The 24943-nt window shown below is 45.5% G+C and overlaps 2 protein-coding genes across 5 annotated transcripts in view; one reads left to right on the top strand and one right to left on the bottom strand.

Annotated features, from left to right (window-relative positions):
* Nucleotides 1–1145: 1145 nt before the first annotated feature.
* On the bottom strand, nucleotides 1146–19378 carry LOC116908840 (neuferricin). Of its 3 annotated transcripts, none has more exons than XM_032912262.1 (4): nucleotides 19162–19378; nucleotides 13484–13624; nucleotides 6508–6694; nucleotides 1146–2965 (listed from the first exon to the last, which is right to left on the bottom strand). In XM_032912262.1, exons 1-4 carry the CDS (start codon nucleotides 19376–19378, stop codon nucleotides 2752–2754), a joined length of 759 nt encoding a protein of 252 aa, XP_032768153.1. In that variant the 3' UTR covers nucleotides 1146–2751. The 3 variants fall into 3 exon arrangements, with proteins under 3 accessions (XP_032768153.1, XP_032768152.1, XP_032768154.1); XM_032912261.1 differs by lacking the exon at nucleotides 19162–19378 and adding an exon at nucleotides 18609–19125; XM_032912263.1 differs by lacking the exon at nucleotides 19162–19378 and adding an exon at nucleotides 18557–18727.
* Nucleotides 19352–24943, top strand: part of Zzef1 (zinc finger ZZ-type and EF-hand domain containing 1) — a 135488-nt gene continuing 129896 nt past the window's right edge. For both annotated transcript variants that reach the window (XM_032912264.1, XM_032912265.1), the window contains exon 1: nucleotides 19352–19730. In XM_032912264.1, coding sequence (XP_032768155.1) covers nucleotides 19377–19730 — 354 coding nt within the window. In that variant the 5' untranslated portion in view covers nucleotides 19352–19376. The remainder of the gene's footprint in view (nucleotides 19731–24943) is intronic.

Raw genomic sequence — 24943 nt, 5'->3', positions numbered from 1 at the left:
ACGCTGGTCTGGAGTCTAGAAGACCAAACAGGAGTGGAGTTTTTCCCCACACCCTCTGAAGGGGTTGGAGCGTCCTCCAGCCTCCTGCACCCGGCATTAAGGGATGCCTGCCTGCCTGCCTCCCCGAAAACAACCTCCCCAGTTACTGTGGCTCTCTTTCAGCTTCCCTTTCCTCTCTCTTCTCGTGAGAGTTGGGCACATCCTATTTTGTCAAATCGTTCTCTGATTCATCACTTTGTCTACCAATCAATCAGACATCACTTTCAAACATGGGCACTTCCTTCTACGAACTAACTTTACCTTCATTGTTTGGGATTAAAGGCGTGTCCTAAGGGCAGGTCTGTGTTCCAGCCAGAGGGATTGAAGTAGGTGCTAAGGCTGAGACATGCCACAACTAGAAACACAATCTCAGTGTGATCAAATATCCTGCAACATCCACCTGCTCCGGGGTGACACAGTACACAGTGTCTGTGCCTTCCCCCTACCCCAACTTCTATTAGCAATTAAAGAAGACTCCAAGTCTCCATGCATACACAGAGAGGGAGATAAAAGGACCAGGTATGGCCTTTAATCTCAGTAGAAAGCAGAGGCAGGTAGAATCTCTGAGTTCAAGGCCAGCTTGGTCTACACAATACATTCCAGGGAAGCCAGGGCTACACATAAAGAAATCCTGATGGTTTTTTGTTTTTTTAAAGAATGAAAGAAAGAAATTGCCTCACAGACATGCCATGGGTTAACGTCATCTGGGCAATTCCTTAGTTATTCTCTTTCCAAGTGATTCTAAGTTTGTGTCAAGATGACAGCTGAAACCATGACATCTGGTGACAAGGAGAATGGAGGTGCTAGAAATTTGGGGCTTGCAGGGTTAGGGAGATGGCACAGTTGGTAAAGTGTTTGACATATACACCTAAGGACCAGAGTTCAGATCCCTGTAGAAAGTCAGGGATAGGGACACACATCGGTGTCAGCACTGGGGAGGCACTTGCTGGCCAGCTAGTCTTGCCAAATAAGAGTTATGGGTTCAGTGAGAGACCTTGTCTCATACAAGCTGGAGAGAAACACAGAAAGACATCTAACATCATATTCACTAATACATACACAGACATCATGTGCACAAAAGAAGAAAAGCAAGTGAGGGGGCTACAGTGCCTGCAGACAGAGCTCCCAGACATCTTTATTACCAAGTTCGTTGACTGGAGATACGACCTCAGAGTGTCCTGCCTCAAGTAGGAGAAAGCAACACCAGAGAGAAGGGGTTCTTAGGGATGAAGCTTTCAGAGACCCAGAAGGAACAACTGGGGGGTAAGACCAGGGCAGCAAGTGAGGGCTTTATGGGGACCTTACAGGACATCACGGCCAAAGAGTCAAGAGTGATAAAGATCAAGGGCCTAGGGATATAGCTCAGTTGGTAAAATGCTTGCCTAGCATATATACAGCTCTGGTCCATTCAATCCCTGGGCATGGTACCGAATAAACTGGCCAAGGTCGCATATGCCTACACATTGAGTTCAAGGCTGACCTGGAAACATGAGATCCTGTCTCAAAAAGTCAAGTAATTTTGTTTAAAGTAGCAGAGATCAAGATAGGTAAGAATTGGGCTGGAGAGATGGCTCAGTGGTTAAGAGCACTGGCTGCTCTTCCAGAGGTCCTGAGTTCAATTCCTAGCAACCACATGGTGGCTCACAACCATCTGTAATGGGATCTGATGCCCTCTCCTGGTGTGTCTGAAGACAGTGACAGTGTACTCACACACAAAATAAAGAAATAAATCTTAAAAAAAAAAAAAAAAAAAAAGGTAAGAACTAGTAGGATATAGCGGTGCATGCCTTTGACCCCAATTCTTGGGAAGCAGAGACAGGAGGATTTCTGTGAGTTCCAGGCCAGCCCAGTTTACCTGTCTGGAAAATGAAAACAACCAGAAAGACAGATAAGAAGTGCTACTGTTGTGCAGCAGAGAGGAATTCCGCATTGAGGGTATGAGAAACCTGGAGCAAAGCCTCTTAAAATGTGTGTCAGTAATAGAGACTAGGAGTGGAGGGCAACTTTTCACTAGCAGTATGAGTAAAGAGAAATGTTTCATGCACACCGGGGCAGGGGATTATGGTGTGCTTCATTTGTGTAAGTCAAACCGCAGACTCTGCTATTCCAGTTCATTATCTCATCTCACTGTACCATCTCAGCTCTCATGGAGTCAGTACATTCAAGTTTGCCTTGGAGTAGAGGTTTTAGAAATACCACCAATATCAGAAATTATGAGCTTAGTCAATTACCCTGCGTCTTAAAACAGTTACCTTGATTTTACTAAAGTGCAGAATCTTCTTGGGAAATGCCTGATTTTTCCACTGAGAGCCACAGTCCTGTTTTGCTACTGCTCTAAGTACCAGCAGGGCTGGCAGGATGGCAGAGCCCACGCCTGACTCAGGCAGCACTCAGTCTAGGGGAGTGCCCTGCTGGAGCTCTCAGACTTCTTACCGAAGTAGTTCTATCGATGTCATTGTGTTCATTAATGTCTGCAGGCTCTGAAGGAAGATGGCGGGGGACAGAGGTTCCAAACGGTGTCAAAACAAGCTGACCATCCGAGGTAGGCTTTCTGGCTCTTGTCTCAGCCAGTAGAATTGTGACCCATGTTTGCAGAGTGTGGCTGGAGTCCTTGGCACTCCTATTTCAGGCCAGGAGCCATCCTAGGGCATAAGAGCTTTCTGTAGATCTAGGGAAGGTTCTCTACGTCTCAGCAACATACAGACCACCATCTTAGAGTGGGAAGGAACATGTGACAGCCAGTGGTGGGCAGCCTGTGTATTCTTCCAAGTTGGGGTTATCCAAGTCCCCACGATTTGAGTGTCTAGGGTTGTCTTGTTGGTCGCTAGGAGGGCCAGTTGTTCTCACACAAACACAATGGGGCTCCTTGGCCCCTGGCTTATACAACTTCCTGGGGACACCAATCCAGTCTCTGTGCACACCTCCACTAGGAAAAAAGGAAAGAGGACTTCTTAAAGGTATGAACTTACAAGCCCTGGGATGAGAGGAGGAAACTCTGAGCAGGTAGTTACAAAAAGGAAAAGCCCTTTATTCCACTTCATATCTCAACCTGGGACCTAGGACTCCTACTTCCGGCTTTCCACACACACTGCTAACAATACCTTCTTCAGAAGGAAGTGGAGTCCCTGCCCCTTTCATTGTGCCCTTGCCCCACCCCGTTCTTTCTCAAGCAGTAGCAGCGTCACTTTCCTGAGCTGCTGCCAGGACTGAGAGGTCTCCCCTAATAGCCAGTGAGCACCGCTGTTCCTCTCTCCTTTATATCTTCTTTTTTCTTTTCTTTTTTTTTTTTTTTTCGGAGCTGGGGACCGAACCCAGGGCCTTGTGCTTGCTAGGCAAGTGCTCTACCACTGAGCTCCTTTATATCTTAAGGCTTGGAGCATCTGCTGCGGTGGCCTTGACACCTGTGTGGCAGCAACCTGTGCTGGCTCTGTATAGATCCAACTCCTGAGATGCCAGGCTTCAGGGAAAGCATTCCACGTTGACCCAGCATACCCTGGCAACCTCCTATTGGTCAGAAGAACCTAAATCATTTCAGTGTACTGCATCTGATCCTTGGCAGACTCAGAGGCTCTGCAGAAGGAAAGTGAAGCTCATGAAAATGACCTTTATATAGGCGCCAGTGCTTGGACTAGCATCACTGGCTGGGAGAGGAACTGGTCCTGTTAGAAACCATTTCACTTGTGTCTTATTCATGAGCAGGGCTGCTTAGGCACCAAAATGCCTCCCTTCTTGGTCCAGTTGACTATTCTACCAGTGATCTTTACCCTAAACCTGGTCCCTGCTCCGTTCTCTCATGGTGGGTTGAGGCTCAGGACTAGTTTGGAGTACACCACAGGGAGCTCTACAGCACACAGGGTACCTCCTACATCACCGGTGCTCTCTGAGGACACCTGTATCCAGGATTGTGTTGAGTGGTACCCAAAAGCCATGTCTTTCAAAGATTACTTCCTGAGTCTTCACTTCACTCCCCCACATTAAAGCAGAAGGAATGGGTGGTGGAACAGTGGCTGCACCTAGAGAAAGCTGGTGGCTTTCACTGTGTGCTCTATCTATCCAATAGTTGATAGATCCCTGGTGCACAAAGGAATCGCTACACAGCTTAGCACATGGGAATGGGGTCTCTCCCCCTTCACAGTAAGAGCTTGACTGATCTGATCCTTTGAGTCTGAGAGCTTTGTCCATTTTCTGGTTCCCACGGTCCCCTTAACCAGAGCTTTGAAGGAGATGTGAAAGAGCTGAGCTTAGGTGTGAGTGTAGCTAGCCCGACGGTTAAAGCGGAAATCTCTATGCTTAGTAACTCTGCTCACTGTACTGAGTTTGCACAGGCAGAGACGCCTGTCCAGCCTGCACTTGCTGGAAATGCTCAGGGTGCCAGGGCTTTTCTGATTTTTCACTTTTGTTTAATCTTGATTTTTTAAAGGATTTTTATTTTATTTGCTTTGTTTTTGTTTGCTTTGCTTTTAATGGTGCTAAGGATTGAACCCAGGGCCATGTTCCAAGCAAGCACTATATCATTAAGTTACACTCCAGCTACCATAGTGCTTTTAAAACAATCTGGGGATGGAGCTCAGTTGGCAGAGTGCTTGCCTAGCTTGCACAAAGCCCTGAGTTCAGACTCAAGCACCAGGCATGATGCTGGCGGATGGCGGAAGTTCCTGGTCTCAGCAGATAGAGACAGAAGGATCAAAAGTTCAAGGCCATCCTTGAACAGAGAGGTCAAGGCCAGTACAGGATCTATGTACTCCACATGAGATTGTGTTGCAAAGAAAATAAAAATCATACAGTACCTGAGGGCACCAAAGGATGGGTCTACCTTCCACCCCATGTTTCTGCTTGTGCTGACAAACAGAAAACTGAGGACCATCCTGGCTGAATAGGCAAAAGTAGTCCAAGAATTAGGATCTGAGCTAGATGGAGAGAGCTCAGCTGTCAAGAGCACATATTGCTTTTCTAGAGGACCTGAGTTTGGTTCCTGTACCCACAGTGACAGCTTACAACAACCCGTAAGTCCTTCCAGGGGACACACCACCACACCACCTCTGGCTTCTTGGGCACTTAGCACATACCCACACATAAACATGGATTCTTTTGTTTGTTTTTTATGTATGAGTGTCTTTATGTATGTATGTATGTATATATATACATATATATGTGTGTGTGTGTGTATACATATATACATATATATACACACACACATATATATATATACCACATATGTTCCTGGGGCCTGCAGAAGTCAGAAGGCCTCAGCTCCCCTGGAACTGGAGTTATGGATTGTTGTGAGCCACCAAGTGGATGCTAGGTCCCCTGCAAGATTAACACATACTCTTGACCATTAAGACATCTCTCTTGGGGTTGGGGATTTAGCTCAGTGATAGAGCGCTTGCCTAGCAAGCGCAAGGCCCTGGGTTTGGTCCCCAGCTCCGAAAAAAAAAAAAAAAAGAAAAGAAAAGAAAAAAAAAAGACATCTCTCTTACCCCTTCTATACACAATTAAAAGTAAGAATTAAAAAAGGAAAGGAAATGGCGGACCTTTATGGACTGGGAGATGGCTCTGCAGTTAAAAGCACTTGCTACTTTTGCAGAGGACCTGGGAGATTGCCAGCATCCACACAGCCATTCACAACTGCCTGTAACTCTAGTTCTAGGGAATTCAGTGTCCCTTTTCTGGCCTCCTCAAATACCTGCAAACACATGGTACACATACAAACACAGACACTCACACATATACATAACATAAAATGAATTTTAAAAAAGAAAAAAAATAGTACCCGGGCCATCGACTTCCCAGACCAGGATTTCTCCTTCTGCAGGATCTCTCCTTCTGCAGGATCTCTGGGGGATTGAGAGTTGACGAAGAGGCCCAAGTCTCAAATGTATGTCTCAACCCTAAGGTTTGGATATTAAAGGTTCTACTACTAAGATTTTCCTTCAGTTCCCTATCTTATGATTTGAATATCACATGTCCCCAACAAGAATACTTAAATATTTGGTCCCCAGCTGCTAGTACAGTTTTAGGAGGTTGTAGAACCTTGGGGACCTGAGTCCTAGCTGGGAGAAGTGACTCACTGGGGCAGGTCTTGAAGGTTATATCTGCTTCTGGTTCTGACTCAACCTCAGCTTCTCTATCTATAATGATGTGAGAACTGATACCCACACACCTGCGCTGCCATAGGCCAAGTGGCTCTACCATGCCTTCCTTGCCATGGTGGACTGTACCCTCTATGACCATAAAGGCTATAATTGAATTATATTATGAAGGGTCTGATTAAATCTTCCTCCCATAAATTGCTTCAGGTGTTTTGATCACAATGATAAGTACATGACTAGAACTCAAGACCATACATGCATAGTACATGCAAGCCCCCAGATCAGCAGTCATGTGGAGCCCCTGAATAACACATGGACAATGAAAGAGGAGCTCAGGAATGGGTCCAGGAGAGGTGGAGGGGGGAGGAAGGCTGCTTACCTCTTCTGGGAGCACCAGAGCCTGCTGCCCTTAGCGGAGCTCCACTCAGCATTGCACGGAGGGAACCTCTGCTTTTCTCTCTGCTCCTGTTCATTTGCCTCCATGCCTTTAGTCACCATGGCTTCTACTTGGGTTAGTTCTGAAGTGGGCAGCCCATCCTTTCTGTAGAACCTTCCAATCAGTCTTCCTGGGATCACAGGGAGGAAGGTCAGAGTAGCTATGAGAGGATAAGTCAAGCAAACCACGTTCTCCCAAGTCCTTCCGTCATGGTGTTTCAGCTCAGCAATAGAAACCCTATGGCCTATTGGTACCAGGATTGTGGTGTATTACTGTGTCATATCTGACTATGTTGTTTTGGGGAGGATTGTAGAAGGGACTTGGGAACTTGTCTAGAAAAGCCACTGAGTGTTCAAAGCTTGGTGAACTGTTCTGTGGGAGCTTGGCAGATAAGCATGTTGAGAGACATGCAGATGATGGCGGCCTGGCTTGTGAAGATCCAGCAGGAAGCTTGAGAGTCCCTTAAAGACTCTATCAGGATGGGTTGGGGATTTAGCTCAGTGGTAGAGTGCTTGCCTAGGAAGCGCAAGGCCCTGGGTTCGGTCCCCAGCTCCGAAAAAAAAGAACCAAAAAAAAAAAAAAAAAAAAAAAAAAAAAGACTCTATCAGGGCCATTTGCTATTTTGAGTTTTTGGTTACCTGGGGCTGAAAAGTCATCTAGGTGTGGTCTACTAGGATGGAAATGATCAAATCTTTGTCACCTCCAGGCATCAGTTCCCTGAAAACAGACTTATGTATGACACTTTTATCAATGCTCTGTACAGCTTGAGGGAACACTAAGTATTCAGTAAATGGTGGGTGAATCTATAGTTTATTAGCCCACATTTCTCTGTGTCCATGTCAAATTACTTTGTCTTACAGACTATCTAGTTAGAGCAGCCCAGAGCCCATGCTTTTACCTCCACTATTTTCTTTCTGACATAGTCCTTAGTGGACATAGAGAATGGATATTAATTTTTTTTAAAAAATGGCTTTCAAGTGCTGGAGAAAAGGCTCAGTGGTTAAGAGCACTGACTGCTCTCCCAGAGGTCCTGAGTTCAAATCCCAGCAATCACATTGTGGCTCACAACCATCTGTAAAGAGATCTGATGCCCTCTTCTGGTGTGTCTGAAGACAGCTACAGTGTACTTATATATAATAAATGAATAAATCTTTAAAAAAGAAAAAGGAAAGGCTTTCAAAATTTCTTATTATCTAAGCTATGAAAAATTACAAAGTGGTTGCAGTCTGCACACAGGACAGCAGGAAAGCTTCAGCTTGCTTGGTTGCCACAGTTTGATGTGTCCAAGTCCTAAAAAGGCCTTAAAAGGCACCACTGTACTAGGTGGAAAAAACACCTAAGAGAGGTTTGATCAAGTAGGAGGTAGTTTGGCTCTCTGTCTCAACTCTGTGGGTCCAACCTCTAGTCAGAACAGAACTGAACTTAGGTTCCAGCGGAAAGCCGAGGACTTCATTCATGCTTTCAAGTTCCAGCCCCTTACCAACTTCCCTGTGGTGGTGGTTGTGGGTGAGAGACGTCCCTCAGAGACTCGGGCCTTTGAGCTCCCAGTTCACTACCCATTGGTGGTGTGGCTTTGCTGGAGGAAGTCTGTCTCCCTGTGGACATCCCTGCCTCCCTTCCAGTTCACACGCTCTCTACCTGCTGGTGATACTTAAAGACATGACGCTCAGCTTCCTGACGAACAACGTGCTGCCAGGCCTCCCCTGACATTATGCTTCTGAAACCACTGCGTCCAAACAAAGTTGCCTTGGTCCTGGTAATTTACCACAGCGACAGAAACCAGTACATCCCAGGTCTATCTGTGTCAGAGCCATGGATCTCCCCCGATGTTCACATTCAGATACAACTTCCTTTCCTTTACTAATGGGCAAATCTCGCCAGTTCTACCTCAGAAATGTATTCTGACTTCTCTCCGTTCCTGTCAGTTCCCACTGCTGCCCCTTAGACAGCAGCCTTGCAGTGGGCCTCTGCTGAAGCTCTCAGGCTTTCTCCGCATCGCACCTGGGGCATCTCCCCAATGGCTTGGATCAGAACGAGGGCTTTACACAAGCTAAGACAGTGTTCTGCCACTAAGGTACATTCTTACCTCACTACTTTACTGTTTCAAGGCAGGGCCTAACTTCTAGCCTAGGCTAGCCTGAGGTTTTTGATTCTCCTCCCTCAGTTTTTACAAGCGTTAGATTTATGGGCCTAATTTTGATGCTCTTTTTATTTTTTTAATTTTATGAGTATGAGTGTTTTGCCTGAATCTGTCTGTGTACCAAATGCGTACAGTGCTCCTGGAGATCAGAAGTGGGAGTTGGATCACTGGGACTGGAGTTACAGATGATTGTAAGCTACCATGTGGTGCTCACAATCTGAAACTGGAACACCCGGAAACCAGGAGTTCAAAGGCCCACGGGAGACATTTCTCACGTACAACCACCACAGGGAAATTGGTAAAGGGCTGGAACTTGAAAGCATGAATGAGGTCCTGGGCTCTCCCCTGGAAACTGAATCTGGTCTCTGAAAAGAGTAGCCAATGCTTTTAACCCCAGAGACATCTATCTTCCCAGCCCCTTGAGTACTCTTTCTTCTTCTTCTTTTTTTAAAGATTTATTTATTTATTTTATGTATGTGAGTACACTGTACTCACTGTCACTGTCTTCAGCACCAGTAGAGGGCGTCAGATCCCATTACAGATGGTTGTGAGCCACTATGTGGTTGCTGGGAATTGAACTCAGGCCCTCTGGAAAAGTAGTCAGTGCTCTTAACCACTGAGCTATCTCTCCAGCCCCCTTGAGAACTCTTTCTAAACATTAATCATGCCAGGGGGTTGGGGTCGTGGTGCATACCTTTAATCCCAGCATTCTGGAGGCAAAGGCAGGAGGATCTCTATGAGTTTGAGGCTAGTCTGGTCTAAAGATCAAGTTCTGGTATAGTCAGGGCTATACGCAGTGAAACTTCAGTCTTTCTTAGAAGGGGGAACAAAAACATTCATAGGAAGAGATATGGAGACAAAGTTTGGAGCAGAGACTGAAGGAATGGCCATTCAGAGCTTGCCCCACCTGGGGATCCAGCCCATATACATACAGTCACCAAACCCAGGAAGTATGGTTGATGCCAAGAAGTGCATGCTGACAGGAGCCTGATATAGCTGTCTCCTAAGAGGCTCTGCCAGAGCGTGACAAATATAGAGGCGAATGCTCTCAGCCAACCATTGAACTGAGAACAGGGTACCCATTGGAGGAGTTAGAGAAAGGTTTGAAAGAGCTGAAGGGGTTTTCAATCCCATAAGAACAACAATACCAACCAATCAGAGCTCCAAGAGACTAAACCACCACCCAAAGAATACACATGTACAGACCCATGGCTCCAGCTGCATGTTAAGCAGAGGATGGCCTTGTTGGGCACCAAAGGGAGGAGAAGCCCTTGGTCCTGCCAAGGCTGAATCCCACCCAGTGTAGAGGAATGTGAGGGTTGGGAGGCGGGAAGGGGTGGGTGGTTGGGGGGGAAAGGGATAACATTTGAAATGTAAATAAAACATCCAATAAAAAGAATTTAAAAAAAGGGTTGGGGATTTAGCTCAGTGGTAGGGCGCTTGCCTAGCAAGCAAAAGGCCCTGGGTTCAGTCCCCAGTTCTGAAAAAAAAAAAAAAAAAAAAAAAAAAAAAGTAAAAAAAAAAAAAAAAAAAAAGAATTAGGTCAATGTTAAGGACAATTCCCCACCACCTATCGGTTTTCACTATCCATAGAATAACTATGCTAGTTTCAAGTTAGCCAATTTCTGCTCATTCATACTTTTAATTTATTTCACTGTGAACACTTCTTCTATAATGCCTACAACATCTCTGTTATGTTTCAGAAGATCTGGGATGCTCATGAAAATTATATATTCTTATATGTGTATTTTAGATTAAACTAATCTTTGGAACAACAACAAAAAAGAAAAACAAAAGCAAATAAACAAACAAAATCCCATAAATCCTACATGCCATTTCTATGCCTGACTAAAACCCTCTAGTAGCTACTTAAAGCACAAATAAAATACAAACCTCTTATCTGGGCCTCCAGGCTCCTCCAGACATTCTGCTTCTGCCTGTCTACTCTGCTTCTTCTCAAGCCACTTGCTCCTTCCTGTGTGCTGGAGCCCACAGGTTTCTCTGTTAGCTGAGAGGCCCTGCTGATTCCCACCTCAGGCACCACTTAACACTGCTCCACTCCCCCCAAATCTCCATTTGGATTCCCGTTCTTCTGCAAGGCTCATTTTGCTGTTAACTCCTCCAAGAAGTCTCTCTTGGCCACCAGCTCCAAAAGTACCTAAGTCTCAAGCATGCACACCGTGGTTTATTCAAAGCCCTGTACAGAGGTGTCTGCTTAGTTAGAAAGTGTCCTGCAAGGCCCAGCTCCAAACAGACCATTTGCTTTAAATGCTTGCTACAGGAAGACATGGAGGGGCAGGGCCTCAGTGCCAGATGAGAAAGAAGTGTTTAGGCTGACTTACCCTCAAACTTTTATACATAGAATGAACCTATCTTGTTGAGTTTTAAACATGCTATCTAAAGAGAGGATAACAGGAGCACAGTTTTAGATGCTGTGTTATGATAACAGCTTTACTGGCTGGGTCTAAATGTATATCCAGAGCACAGCAAAACTGCCTCATTCCCCTTGAAGTCCAGCTGGGCAACTACAGGGATAGATTCTCAACTGTGCTCAGTCAATACGCACCTTGGAAATTTGCCTTTGCCCTCTGATGTCCCTGAACGTCTCAGATGGCACCCAGGCTAAAACCGTTGCACCATACTCACTCCTGGTCACCATGAGGATCTCCGATGTAACACCAGTTATGGTTGTTTAAGTACATCCTGCCTAACCAAAGTTCCCCAAAGCCTTTCTACCAGGTGCCCCACCACACGCCACATTGTTTCTGCAGCTGGCTCATCCCCAAGGACAGCAGGAGTACTTCTAGTTTGCTCCTCCAAAATGAGTTCATGGTATTTGGTATGGCTTCCTTTGTTTGTTCATAGGATTTCATTCTTATTTTTCTGCCATGCTTTCTTTCTTCTTTTTGAATAGAAATAAAATTTTTATTTTGTAAAGAATAGTCTTGAAAACAGAAATGTCTTATAATAAAATTGATACTAAACATCCAAAGTAAAAACAAAAATAAAAATAACACCCCAGGCTTTGTAGCCCTCAGGAAGCAGAAGCAGGCAGTTCTCTGTGAGTCCAAGGCTACCTGGGCTACGTAGTCAGAGCTTATCTCAAATACAAAACAAATAAAAAACCAACTGACCAAGCAAAGAAAAAAGCTGGACATGGTGCGCATACCCATTGAGTCCCAACACTTGAGTCATTGGAACAGGGATCAGGACTTCATTGACAGCATCAACTATGCAACAAGTTTGAGACCAGCCTGGGCTATGAGACTGTTTGAAAAAACAAAACAAAACAAAACAAGAAAACCTCACCATAAAACACCAGCTAGGCCTCAAAATGACTATGACCCATTTGAACGTACGTGAAGCTGATAGGATGATTTTAACAAAGGCTGAAGGTAGAACAAAGCCTAACCCAGCCAGCCACAAGCAGCTGACTGATGCTGGACCTGGGAACTAGAGACTTTTTAACAAGCTGACGGAATTGTTAAAAGCTAGGGCTAGAGATGAAGCTTTGCCTCGCATGCAGGACTTATTCATTAGGTCAGCAACATGTCAGCTGTCACTTGACAACCTCATGGTGAACAAGAAGAAACAAGTGTTCTGAGCACAGAGCACAGACGTGTGAGATGAGGAAGGCTAAAAATGGGGGAGAATGAGGAGCAAGGAGAGGGGGAGGGAACGGCACTCACTTCAGCTCTGATGAAATCACTTCTTAAACAACTGGACATGCAGCAGAAGAGTTCGGGAACATGCCGTGGTTTGCAGAAAGAGAAGCACAAGCAATACTGAATGCAAGCACTCAGAGGCCTTAGGGGCAGAAAACTCCAATCTAGACCTCGTCCAAAGGCAAAGGGACATTAGCATCTGAGAGAAGTACCCTCACGGGGCTTCAGGAGAGGTGGGGCTGCACACAGATGAAAGGACTGGCTTCAGCCATCCTAGCTTTCAGAGTTTAGGGAAGACTGTAGTGATCAGTGTTGGTGGGCGGTCTCCTCATTAGGAGTTGTTTTCCTTCATTTATCGCCAGTGAGTGACAGGTGCAGGGCCCCAGATATTAACACAGTTGGGATTAATGTTTGATCACTTAGGAGATGGAGGCAGTAGGATCAGGAATTCAAGAGCAGCCTGATCTAGGTAGTGAGTTTGAGACCACCCTGGGCTACATGCATTTTGGATGGATGGATGGATGGATGGATGGATGGATGGATGGATGGATGGATGGATGGATGGATGGATGGATGGATGGATGGGTGGGTGGGTGGGTGGGTGGATGGATGGATGGATGGGTGGGTGGGTGGGTGGGTGGATGGATGGATGGATGGGTGGGTGGGTGGGTGGATGGATGGATGGATGGGTGGGTGGGTGGGTAGATGGATGAATATGCAGTTAGCATAACTTCCATTTGAGAAACAGCTCACTTGGGATGCCTGTTTCATCAGAGAGCAATCAAATGGGACCATTAGAACTGCATACAAGTGGCGTGAAGCCTTCCTGACTACTGGAGCCACAGGGAGGATGCCTCTTAAGCTGGCTGTTAATGTCCAACACAAATGCCACGGACTGGGCCCACTGACATTGAAGTACAAGGCCTGCAATCGTCTCCCACGATTACCCACAACTTTATGTTCTTCTGGGGATCACTCCTGCACTAAAGCAAGAAGCTAACATGAAAAACCCGGGGCTGGTTTCAAATTTTTACCTTGAGCCTAATTCCTAAAGGATGCAGACGCACCGATTAACAAATAACCAACGTCCACGGCAATGCTGAGGGCTACATACCGACAAATACATAATTTTTCTCGTAGAATGAAAGCCAATTGTGCAACGTCAGTATCTCAGAGGAGGACAAGCCATTTACATCATCCACGAGGCCGGCTTCAGAATAGTCTCCTGTCACAAATGCTCTGGATGCATCCCGGCCTTCAGGAAAGAAATTGCCAAAGACCTAGTTATTAATCACAGTATTGTACCAAGTAGAACACCTGAAAACACATACCCTAACAACCCCCACTCCTTTCAGGGACCTCCTGGACTGGGGACGTGAATTTTTCTCAACTATCATGTACTTGCATTTACGTTTTCGTTTGTTTTCCAACATCACATTTTTATTATTTGGGAATTTCACTTCATACACCCTGCTCACATCCCATGCTCCACACTCACGTCTAGTCCTCCTATGTGGGCTCCCTATCCCATGTGACCTCCCCGCTCCCCCACCCCCATACAAAGAAGGGGAGAAAACTTTTTTTATATTGTTCAAATACTCACTGGAGCATGGTCAAACTCCCAGTGGCCAGCCCCCTAAGGAAAGCTGAGTCCTTCTCCACTTGCACCCCTGTCAGAAGCCATCAACTGTGGAGAGCTACACTCTAGCTTCCTTATCACAACTTGCAAGAGTTCTCTTTGATGGCTTCCTTTTAAGTCTGTTACTTTTAGGGGGAGAGGAAAGATTGGGGGTGGAAGGTAGGAGTCGTCACAGAGGCCTTCTACATTCATTTTTCTCAACTGTGTGTCTGCGGGCATTGGTAGCACTGCAAGACTGGCTTCCTTGACCTTTATAGTCAGCCAGAGTACAGATGCTGGGCTTCTACATGGTTTCTGCAATGGCACAGACCATGAGCATCATATGATCTCCAGCGTCAGCATGTGCCAAGGACCTTGCTGGGTCTCCAGTGGCAATACAGTCCTCAGACATCAATGTGGTCCTCTGCCAAAGCATGGGCCATGGACCATCATGGCCTCTGGGGGAAGTAGGGACCACAGAGGTGTTTTGAGGAGGTCAAATAAAAAAAAAATGGACCATTCATTCTTCATCTTGAACATCTGTCAGTGTTCAGAGTCAGGGTGATTGTGCGGCTGGACAGCTCGTTAGGGGCTGAGTCCATGTAAGCTCTGGGCTGCTGCACTGCCCCCTGCTGACCATGCTGGGTAATAACCTATCTCTCCATCAGCTGCACCTTCTCTCACACCCATCACACCCCAGTTCCACCAAGCACACATGGCTCCCCTCTTCCATCACATATGCGTTCATCATAGTGGCAATGGGAGCTACAGTGTGTCTGTCACACAGAGATCTGCCTGCCCTGCAAGCTCTGGGAACAAAGGTGTGTATCATCACACCTGGCCCACTAGCTTTTATTTAATTTCAACAGTATTCAATTGAGAAAATTCAAAATGACATCTTTTGGCTTCCCTGATGCTTACTCCCCTCTTGGTTTTCCCGGCACCTTCCTGTCTTCTTAGTTCTAGGGAATAATTACTATCCCACATCTTGACCATCGTATCCACCCCTGTGGTTTCAGACCCTATATCTAGGTTATGTTTAGCTCAGCCATTCTCTGAGCACTGAGCTTATGTGTTCAATTTCTCTTTTAAATACCACACATGTAAGAATTATTTATTTTATATATGTAAGTACACTGTTGCTCTCTTTGGACACACCAGAAGAGGGCATCAGATCCCTTTACAGATGGTTGTGAGCCAGCACGTGGTTGCTGGGAATTGAACTCAGGACCTCTGGGAGAGCAGTCAGTGCTCTTAAGTGCTGAGCCATCTCTCCAGCCCGTATATTCAACTTCTACTCAATGTGACTTAGCTGCCTCACAACCATCCCAAATTCGAAAGGTCCATCTTGAGCTACTGTCGTCAGCCCCAAGAAACAGGCGTCTCCTCATCAGGTGTCCCTTATCAACTAGCTGCCCCATCTAGACACGCAGGCTTGATACCTCTTTTGTCCCTCCTATCTAATTAGGGCCAAATCTTTATTTTCTTCCTAAATGGCTTCTGTATTCACCCACCGTCTCTACCTGTTACCAAACAGCCCCAACCTGCCATCCTCTCTCAGGGGAATTACCAGAGAACCCCTAGTAGGACCACACTTCATCCTACCAAACTATCCTCCAGGTAACACTCAGATTAGTGTTTTATTATTATAAGTTGTATTTGTTGTCCCTGTCTATATGCCAGATATGTATGCATGTGTATGTGTATGAGTACATGCATGAGGGGGCCAGAAGACGGCACTGGCTCCCGTGTAGTCGAAGGTGCAGGCAGTTGTGAGCCATCTCCCATTGGTGCTAAGACCTGAATGCAGGTGCTCCCTAAGAGTGGAAGTGCTCCTAACTGGCCAGTCTACAGCACTAAACTGTTTGTATTGTGGGATTTTGTTTTTTGTTTTTGTTTGTTTTATTTTTGTGATAGGGTCTTACTATGTAGTTCTGGCTGGCCTGTAACTTGCTACATAGACCAGGCTGGCCCAGAACTCAGGCACTGGTCTACCTGTCTCTAAGTATGGGGATTAAAAGTATGTGTGCCATCACACCAAGCTCCCTAGACGATATTTTATGGCTTTTCTTTCTCTTTTCTAAAGATTTATTTATTACATATGAGTACACTGTCGCTGTCTTCAGACACACCAGAAGAGGGCATGAAATCCCATTACAGATGGTTGTGAGCCACCATGTGGTTGTGGGGATTTGAACTCAGGACCTCTGGAAGAGCAATCAGTGCTCCTAACCACTGAGCCATCTCTCCAGCCCATAGTTTTTTAATATAGAGTATTTCTGTATAGTCCTGGCTGTCCTGGAACTTGCTTTGTAGATCAGGGTGGCCTCAACTCAGAAGTCTGACTCTCTCAGCCTCCTGAATGCTGGGATTGAAGGTGCGTGCCTCCTCACCTGACTCTAGACTGACATTTGTAAACCAAAAAAAAATGTCATTTCCTGCCAAAGTCCGCAGTGCTTTCCTTTGCCTTGTGAGGATATCCACAGTCCTTAGATCAGCAGTATTTGCCACGAACTTCGTCTCGTCACTTTTTCCATTACTTATTGGGCTGTCCTCCTCTCTTTCCTCCTCCATGACTAGGTTGGAGGCTCTGGTAAAACTTATCGTTTTTCTTTTAACATCATAAAACAGGGCCTTAGTAAGAGATAGCTCAGTCAATTAACACATTTGAGGACCTGAGTTTGGATTTCTGGTACCCACTTAGCAGTGCACGCTTATAATCTCTACATTGAGATGCAGAGCAAGGAGACAGTACTTTAGAGCCACTAGGATGACAACAATAAAGACATTAAGAGCCAGGAATACTGGTTCGCTCCCCTAATTCCAGCACCTGGGAGCTTGAGGTAGGATTGCTGTGTGGCAGTTTGAGCTACATAATGTGACTTCATCTAAAAAATGGAAGTAGGGGAAGAAACTGGGGGATGTGTTTGAGCAATGAAATTCTTGCCTAGTATGTATGACACATTGCCTTCAATCCCCAGGACTATAAAAAAAAACAAAAAAAAAAACTTGTAACAAGTTTTGGCAAGGATGTGAGGAGAAACTGAAATTCAAATGCATCCGTGTGGGAATATAGGATGGTTCAGAGACGTTAAAGGCAGCGTGACAGTTTCTCAAATGAGCCAGAACATCGAAGGGAACTGACAACATACATTCACAGAGACATATTCACCAGTGCTTATACAGAATTATCTACAAGGAGTGAACATGGGGCCAGTACGATGGCTACAAAACACTTGTACACTTTAAAATGTTTTCTGTGACTTGTGCCTCAATAAAAATAAGCATTGGCCACACAATGAATAAATTTGCTTCCCTAACAGACTGTGTGGGCAGTCAGAGACATCTTGGATTCCTCAGCACCTGGCCAAGGTAGGACCCATGGTAGACAATAAATGGAGCTCAAATATTGTATGCATAGAACTCAACAGGTACTAGAGCATACTAGCCCAGAAATGGAAGTGTTTATGCCCACGCTTGTGCATACACCCATGACAGCAATATCAGATGTTAGCAGTGTCCTAAAGTGCACTCAACTGTCAAGAAAAGTCTTGAATCTGGTCTAGCATTGCTTCTAACTCTCCATGCCCTTGGGTAGGTCCCTTCTCATGCTAGACCCTTGGCTAGAAAAAGTTATCTTTAAAATTAGCTTGGGAGCTGGAAAGTTGGCTCAATAGTTAAGAGCAATCTGTGCTCCTCCAGAGGACCAAAGTTCCCAGTACCCAGATCACAACCATCTATACTAGTTGGCAGGGATCTGAAAACCTCTTCTGGCCTCCCTGGGCACCAAGAACACAGGTGGTTGAGAGATGTACAAGGAAGTAAAATAGTCATACGCATAAAATAAAATGTAAAGGCTATTAGGCTTGTAGTTCTCATATCTTGTAAGGATTTTAGTCAAATTACATTTTTCAATTTCAGTTGTTATGGGGTAGGGGGAGCATAGCAGATTAAAGTTAATTTGATAAATGTTCTTAGGAAGGCTAATATACCCACTTTTATTCTAAGATTTGTTTCATCTTGTTTTAGAGACAGACTGGCCACAAATTCCTGGCTCAATGGATCTTTCTAGCTCAAGCAATCCTTCTGTCTCAGTCACTCCAGTTGCTGGGACCACAAAACACCACTTCTGGCTTATTGTAGGTATTTTAAGACTTTAAAAGGTATTTGTTTTCCTGTGCTCTAACTTCATTCCCTGCTTGTTTTTCATAATCTTTTAAGAAAAGTAGACAACTGCATCTACTAAAACTAAAAAGTACTCAAATATTATCTTAGGGGAAACGGGGGTGGGTGGGTGGAGGAAAGGTTATTTCGGATCAGTCTAAAGGGACTGAAAGCGACTGAAAGCACGGTAGCTACAGAGACCAGGTATACCGCTGAATGTAACCACTAACTAATGAGATACATTTCTCTGCAAATCAGTCACACAGAGGCGCGGACAGAGAGCGTGCGGGTACATAACTAGCACAGTTGCATCCGAGCTGCAAACCAGGACCATGTCCTTCCCACCGCAGAATATGAGATGACGAGGCGCGGATGAATAAACTACTAGACGAACGCATGCTGCACCGATGGCTGTGAGCCCACGCAGGAAGAGAAGGTGTGAGAGCCTCGCTGATACCTGCGAAGCCGCTATAGTGCGCCCCAGGCTCGTAGTGCTTCCGGCCAGAGGACACGTCGTAGACGCGGCCGAGCAGTGCCAAGTACAGACCCGGGTCCCCTGGGCCGCCGCGATAGCGGGCTAGCTCCTCGGGTACGAAGAGGCGAATACTGGGGTGGGAACCCCACCAATCCATCAACCACACGGCCAAGACAGCCGCCGCCGCCACAGCGAGGCTCAGCACCACACCAAGACCGCATATCCTCAGCATTTACACAGCAACACACAAGGCACACTTCGGAGGTAGCCACCTCTCAAGCTACGACTAAGACAGCAGAGACGCTGGTCGTGACGTCAGCAGCGCGACACTGTAGACTTTACATAAAGTTTACTTTTCGTCTGAGACTCTTTCTATTTCTTTTCCAGAATAGATTCTGAACGTGAAGCGTGGAGGAGAAAGTGGAACAGTACGCAAAACCGTCCTGGCTTACAACTTATCCGCCCTCAACAAAGATGGCGGCAAAGGAGGCTAGACGTGGACTTACACGTTAACAAGCGTGTTCTTGGGCCTCATCTAGCTGTCGTGAGCAAATAGAATCCGCTTGACGGCTCCGTTGCGACATCAGGCCTAGCTCGACGGCCAGGAAGCCGGAAGTCGCTGCCGCCGCTGTGGTCTCCACCCCGTCCCCGCCCGCCAGGAGCTGTCGGAGGTTGACAGGTCGTGGCTGGGAGGCGGCGGCGGCGGCGGCGGCGGCGGCGACACCTCCGAGCACCCAAGACGGAGACCCCATGGGGAACGCTCCGAGTAACAGTAGCGAAGACGAAGCGGCGGCCGCCGGGGGTGAGGGCTGGAGTCCACATCAGGATTGGGCTGCCGACTCTGGCGCGACCCCCGGCCCCGGCCCTGCGGCTGCGGTGCTGCCTTCCGCCGCTGCACTGCTGGAACCAGCCCGGCTGCGAGAGGCAGCGGCTGCGTTGCGGCCGGCACCTCCCTGCGAATCTCTGGTGTCGAGGCACCACGGCGCGCTACTACGCTGGTTGGAAGAGCGGCTGGGCCGCGGTGAAGAGTCCGTCACCCTGGAGCAGTTCCGGGAGTTGCTGGAGGCTCGCGGCGCTGGCTGTTCGGGCGAGCAGTTCGAGGAGGTCAGGGCGGGCTGGCGTCTGCGGGGCGGGAGCAGGGTGGTCGCGGATAAGGTCCTGAAGAGGCGTGCCATTGCTTTGCGGAGGACAGCCAGGAAGCCATAGGGTCCTCGGGTTCTTAGAATGGAAGTATGGGGTTGCCTGAACCCATTCGGAGTGCATCACTCCGGAATTTTGCTACGTCTCTCGCCTTTACTAGAGGTGTGGAAAGTCCAGGCTACGTTAGCTCTGCTCAAAAGAGAGGAAGGAACAAGCCGAAATGTCTCTGCATGTGGTAGGCAGACATTAGTGCAGTTGACAGGCTTAGTTGCTTGCTGGACCTTATCAGGGTAAGACAATTACGAGAAAGGATGTGCAAAGATCAAGGGAGTGGCCGTGAAAGTCATTCTGTTTTACTGGCTTGTGCAGGCGTCTTGTAGAGAACCGTCTTAGTCTAATGTAGGAGGAGGGTAACATTACACTTAAAAGACTCATTCTACAAGCCATTCTTGACTATAAAATCCTAGGGTTTTTTGTTTGTTTGTTTGTTTTTTACAAGTACACACCTGATTTTGGATCATTGAAGAACTTGTTCCAGACTCATTTTAAACTCTTATCAGACTTGAAGTTGATAGGGAAGCATTAGATTTCTTGTACTTAATGAAGTTTCTCCTCATATCTGCACTGAACATTTTGGTTAACAGTTTGGAAAAAACGAACCCAGAGTTACCCTATAAATCATTTCATTAGCAAAATTGAGAGTATCTCACAATCCTCTCGATCCCCTCCCCCACCCCCTTAGGTCCCCATTACCCTGCTCCCTGATGTCTTATTAATCCCACAATGTTGGGACAAAAGGTGTTTAGCGAGTAAGCCATGTTCGTGTGTAAAGCATGAAACCTACAGTTGCTTGTAACATCATTTAACAGTTCTGTTTTCTCTAAATCAGAGGCTCTTGAAATATTTCGAGAACATTGCCTGCAAATGATAAAAATACTTACATAATATATTTTGTAAGTTTCCCCTCTAAAAACTGCTCGGAATGCATTCTCACTCAAAAATATGGTGAAACAAGACTGTAATACCAGAATTTGAAAGGCAATAGCAGAAGGATCAACTCAAGGCCATCTTTAGCTACATAGTTTGAATACAACCTGGGCTATGCTCACTTTGAGAAGGACTGTCTTAAAGGTATAAAACATATATGCATTCACATTATATACCACACACAGTTAGTGAAAGGTCTTTATTAAAATAAAATTTCCTGGATGTTCATGGGAAGCACACATGTATGATTCTCAAACTTGAGAGACTGAGGCAAGTCCTTGACTCAAAAAAAAAAAATCCTAGAATATTTGTAATACTTTCACTCTAGTACCCACATCTTTTATGAGAATATGGAACCTTGGTAGAAAGAACTGTGCAGACTTGATTAAGAAGGTGATGCTTCTTGTTTAAAGGCAAGCAGCTTTTACACAGAGTGTCTGACAGGAACAGAATTATCCATGGGGCTTATAGAGGTCACGAAATATAAGGCCAAGAAATCCACTGAGCCATCTGAGAAAAATCCTTGAAGGGTTGTGGCATTATTCACTGAACACCAGCCCTCTAGATGACAGTTCACCGAGCAGAGAGGAGCTTCTATAGCACATGTAGTGTAGTAGAACAGTTAGAGACTGATTTAACAGTTAAAGGTGTGCTGACTGTTAGCCACAGAAAGCAAAAAGAATACAGGGGTTTAACCTCATCTGAGGTCTCAGTGAGGGGTTTCCAACAGCATTTCAGTGGAGATTTAAAGGTGCAAGAAGACATTCCGTAGGAGGAAGAAGCAATGCTCCCAGGCAGAGAGGAATTACATCTTTAGATGCCTCCGAGATGGAGAATCTAGCAATGCTGTGTGGTCCATTGGGTTAGAAAAGAACCCCTGCTACTCTTTCAGAGGACTGACTTCAGTTCTTAACACTCGCTGTCTATAACTTCAGCTCCAGAGTATCCAGCACCTACTTCTGGCCTCCAACTGCACCTCCACACAAGTACACATATATACACATAAATAAATAAATAACTCTTTTTTTAAACCCAAAGAGAAAAAACCCAATATACCAGCGGTTTAAATTATTATTTTTTATATTATGTGTATGGGTGTTGTGCATGCATATATGTGTGTGTACCAGTGCATGCCTGGTGCCTGTGGAGCCAGAAGGTGTTGTCAGAGCCCCTAGAACTAGAGCTATGGAGGGTTATGAGCTGCCTTGTGGATGCCAGGAATTGAACCTAGTTCCTTTGGAAGAGCAGTGCTCATCACTGCTGAGCTATCCCTCCAACCCTTTATATTGGTGGATTAAGCAAAAATGTTTTGTTTTGCTTTGATTTTGAGTCAAGGTCTCATTGTAGCTACCACTGGTCTAGAACTCACTGTGTAAAGCCAAGGTGGCTTTGAACTCATTGTGATCTTCCTGCTTCAGTTTCTTGAGTGCTGAGACTACTCATGTGCACAGTACAACCAGATAGGGAACTACTTTCTTATATAAAGATCCAGGTAGGCAGTCAAGGCTGGTGTGGTGTTTCAAAATTACTAGGGACCCTGTATCCATGTTGGCTGTACACCTCATAGGCACTTTTCATGTAGCGACCCAGTTCACTCCTTCCATCACTTTCCACTTTCCCACAAGAGAAGGGAAGAAAGGGAGGACATGAGCTGCCATTCTCTTAGGTAGAGCTTAGCACCCACAGGCTCAAACTTAGTCCAGGGGCTGCACTTAGTGTAAGAAAATCTGGGAAAACTCTTCATCCCACGGCCTTATATTTAGCTAAGTTTGAAGTTTAATTACTGAGGAAGAGAGCAAATGTGAGATTAAGTCATAAATGCAGGAGAATGAATGAGGTTGGAGGAGAGCAGCTAAGGGTTTGAGTCCAGCAACCTAGCAAGGAATTTGGAAATTAGAGTTTTGTTTTTGTTTTTGTTATGAGAAGGGGTCTCTCTGTAGTCCTGGAACTTGATATGTAGACCTGGCTGACCTTGAACTCACAAAGATCTGACTACCTCTGCCCCCCAAGCACTGGGATCAAAGGTGTGTCCTACCACAGTTATAATCATGTCACATATATGACAGAAATTAACATTAAGGAATTCTCAACCCAACCCCAAGAACGTATGATTTATAAGATATTGGATATTGCTATTTTGTTTGTGTAAAAATCCTTGTGAGAATCTAGAGCTGTGTCACAGGCTTCTAAGAGTATGTGTACTCGGAGCTCCCAAAGGGTATGCTTGAAAGTCATGTTTCATAATCCTACCATTATCTTATCTCTCTCTTTATAACATGGTCAAATACATGGTATCTGATGACGGACCAGCCAGCTCTGTGAGGCTGTGAGGCAGGTGGGTGACAACAGCCACAAGCTGAGTCGGAAAGTAAGGACCAAACTAAGAACTCATCAAAGCTCAGTGACTCACATAGGATAAATTCACTTTAGAGCTGGCTGTGGTGGGTCATACCTGTAACACCTGCACTTGGAGAACTGAAACAGGTAGATTACTGTGAGTTTGAGGCCAGCCTGGGTTACAGAGTGAAACCATGCCTTGAGAACTTGTTTGGAGATTCTAGCATGAATTTTCAGCCACTCCTGTACCCTTACCTGAAGAATAGTACTCCTCCTCTATTCAAGAAAATGGTCCTTTTGACCAAGTGCACAGCTTCAAGAGGGATACACATAAGGCCAGCCAGTTCAGCTGAGTCAACCCCAGCCATCAATAGGGTGACAGATGTCACTAGCCAAGTCACCCTCCAATCCAAATCCCCCTGTCTCAAAGGGTATGGGTATCAAAAATGAGTTTCAGCACTAACTCTCAAGTGTGGCCTTCTCACTCAGAATCATTCATTGCCTTTTTCCTCATAAGGATCTGGTTTTCTGTGATTTTCAGTCTCAAGGATAAGTGATAAAGTCCTTAAGTTTTCTGTCATTCCACAGGCTGTTGTAATTCCAGGAGGATTGAAAAACCATGAAGCCTTTTTCTTGAAGTCTATACCATTTTCATATTTGAGAGGGAGGAGTTGTGATTTAGGTTGATAACCAAGATCTGGTAGCCCCTCTCCCTGGTTAACTGAAGAGAGCAGTTCTAACACAAAGTAAAATCAGAGCCAAAGTTTAAAAATAGGGTGGTGACAGTTTCATGATGGTTATCCTTTTATCCTGTCTCTAAGTGAGGAGTAATTATATTAGAGAAAGTTAATATTAGCTATGTGTTTGATTCTGTGCTTTCAAAACTACCTTGGTTTTTTACTTGAAGTATATATTTGTGTGTACTTAGGCATTTAATTCTGTGTTTTGCACCAATGTTTTGAAAAATATATTGGACATTTAATATGTTTAAAGGATTTATAAAATAATAATAAAATGTCTTTGTAGTAGCAATTAAGACAAGCTATTTTCCTTCATTTCTTTTTACCAGCACAGGTTATCATGGCTGTGCAGGGTTCATACTTATAACGTAGCTCTCTCCAAGTTCACCTCATTTGTTCCTTCACCTCTAATCTGCATTGCTGTCCATGCCTACCCACCTGTCTTACTTCATTCCAGTGACCTTAGTGCTTTTAGGTGGTGCCATAAAGATGTCCTTAGAGTGGCCCATGGACCAAAGTCTTCTACATTATCACTTAATAATAAAACGCACCTTTTTACGTACCGGGTGTGGTCCAGGCAGAAAACTCTTGGGTTTATTTGAAAGAAGAAGTATCTAATGCATGCCAATGTAGAAGAGAGGGGAGGGGAGGGGGAAGGATAGAGAGAGATTAGGAATTGTTATTTGGCATCAGAGATTAGAAGTTTTTGCTCTTAACATAAGCACACTTCTAGAAAGACATGTAGGTTTTAGAGCAGGACAAAGTGCTCAGTATAGGATGCTGATAGCAGATAGCAGATGACTCGTTTGATTGGTTTTTAAAAGATTTATTTTATGTATGAGTACAGTGTTGCTGTCTTCAGACACACCAGAAGAGGGCATCATGTGGTTGCTGGGAGTTGAACTCAGGACCTCTGGGAGAGCAGTCAGTGCTCTTAATTACTGAGCCATCTCTCCAACCCTGATGGGTTGGTTTTACAGGGTCTTACTATGTAGCTCTTCCTGGCCTAGAACTCTATATGTAGACCAGGCTTAAACTCTTAGAAATTTACTTGCCTCTGCTTCCCCAAGTGCTAGGATTAAAGACTTGTGCCACCACATCTAACAGATGAGT

This window comes from Rattus rattus, chromosome 9 (genome assembly GCF_011064425.1).
Source record: "Rattus rattus isolate New Zealand chromosome 9, Rrattus_CSIRO_v1, whole genome shotgun sequence".
In the NCBI taxonomy this organism is placed as follows: domain Eukaryota; kingdom Metazoa; phylum Chordata; class Mammalia; order Rodentia; family Muridae; genus Rattus; species Rattus rattus.
Note: the sequence above shows the minus strand (reverse complement) of the source record. Positions and strands in the feature narration are given on the sequence as shown.

What these genes read in the sequence shown, in the direction of transcription:
- LOC116908840 (XM_032912261.1), bottom strand. Translation starts at nt 18,858, where the DNA reads ATGCTGAGGATATGCGGTCTTGGTGTGGTGCTGAGCCTCGCTGTGGCG. An exon ending in GAAAAATTATGTATTTGTCG is followed by an intron (nt 6,695 to 13,483) that starts GTATGTAGCCCT and finishes CTGTGATCCCAG; the next exon opens with GAAGACTGATTGGAAGGTTC. An exon ending in CTCTGGTGCTCCCAGAAGAG is followed by an intron (nt 2,966 to 6,507) that starts GTAAGCAGCCTT and finishes CTTTTTTCCTAG; the next exon opens with TGGAGGTGTGCACAGAGACT.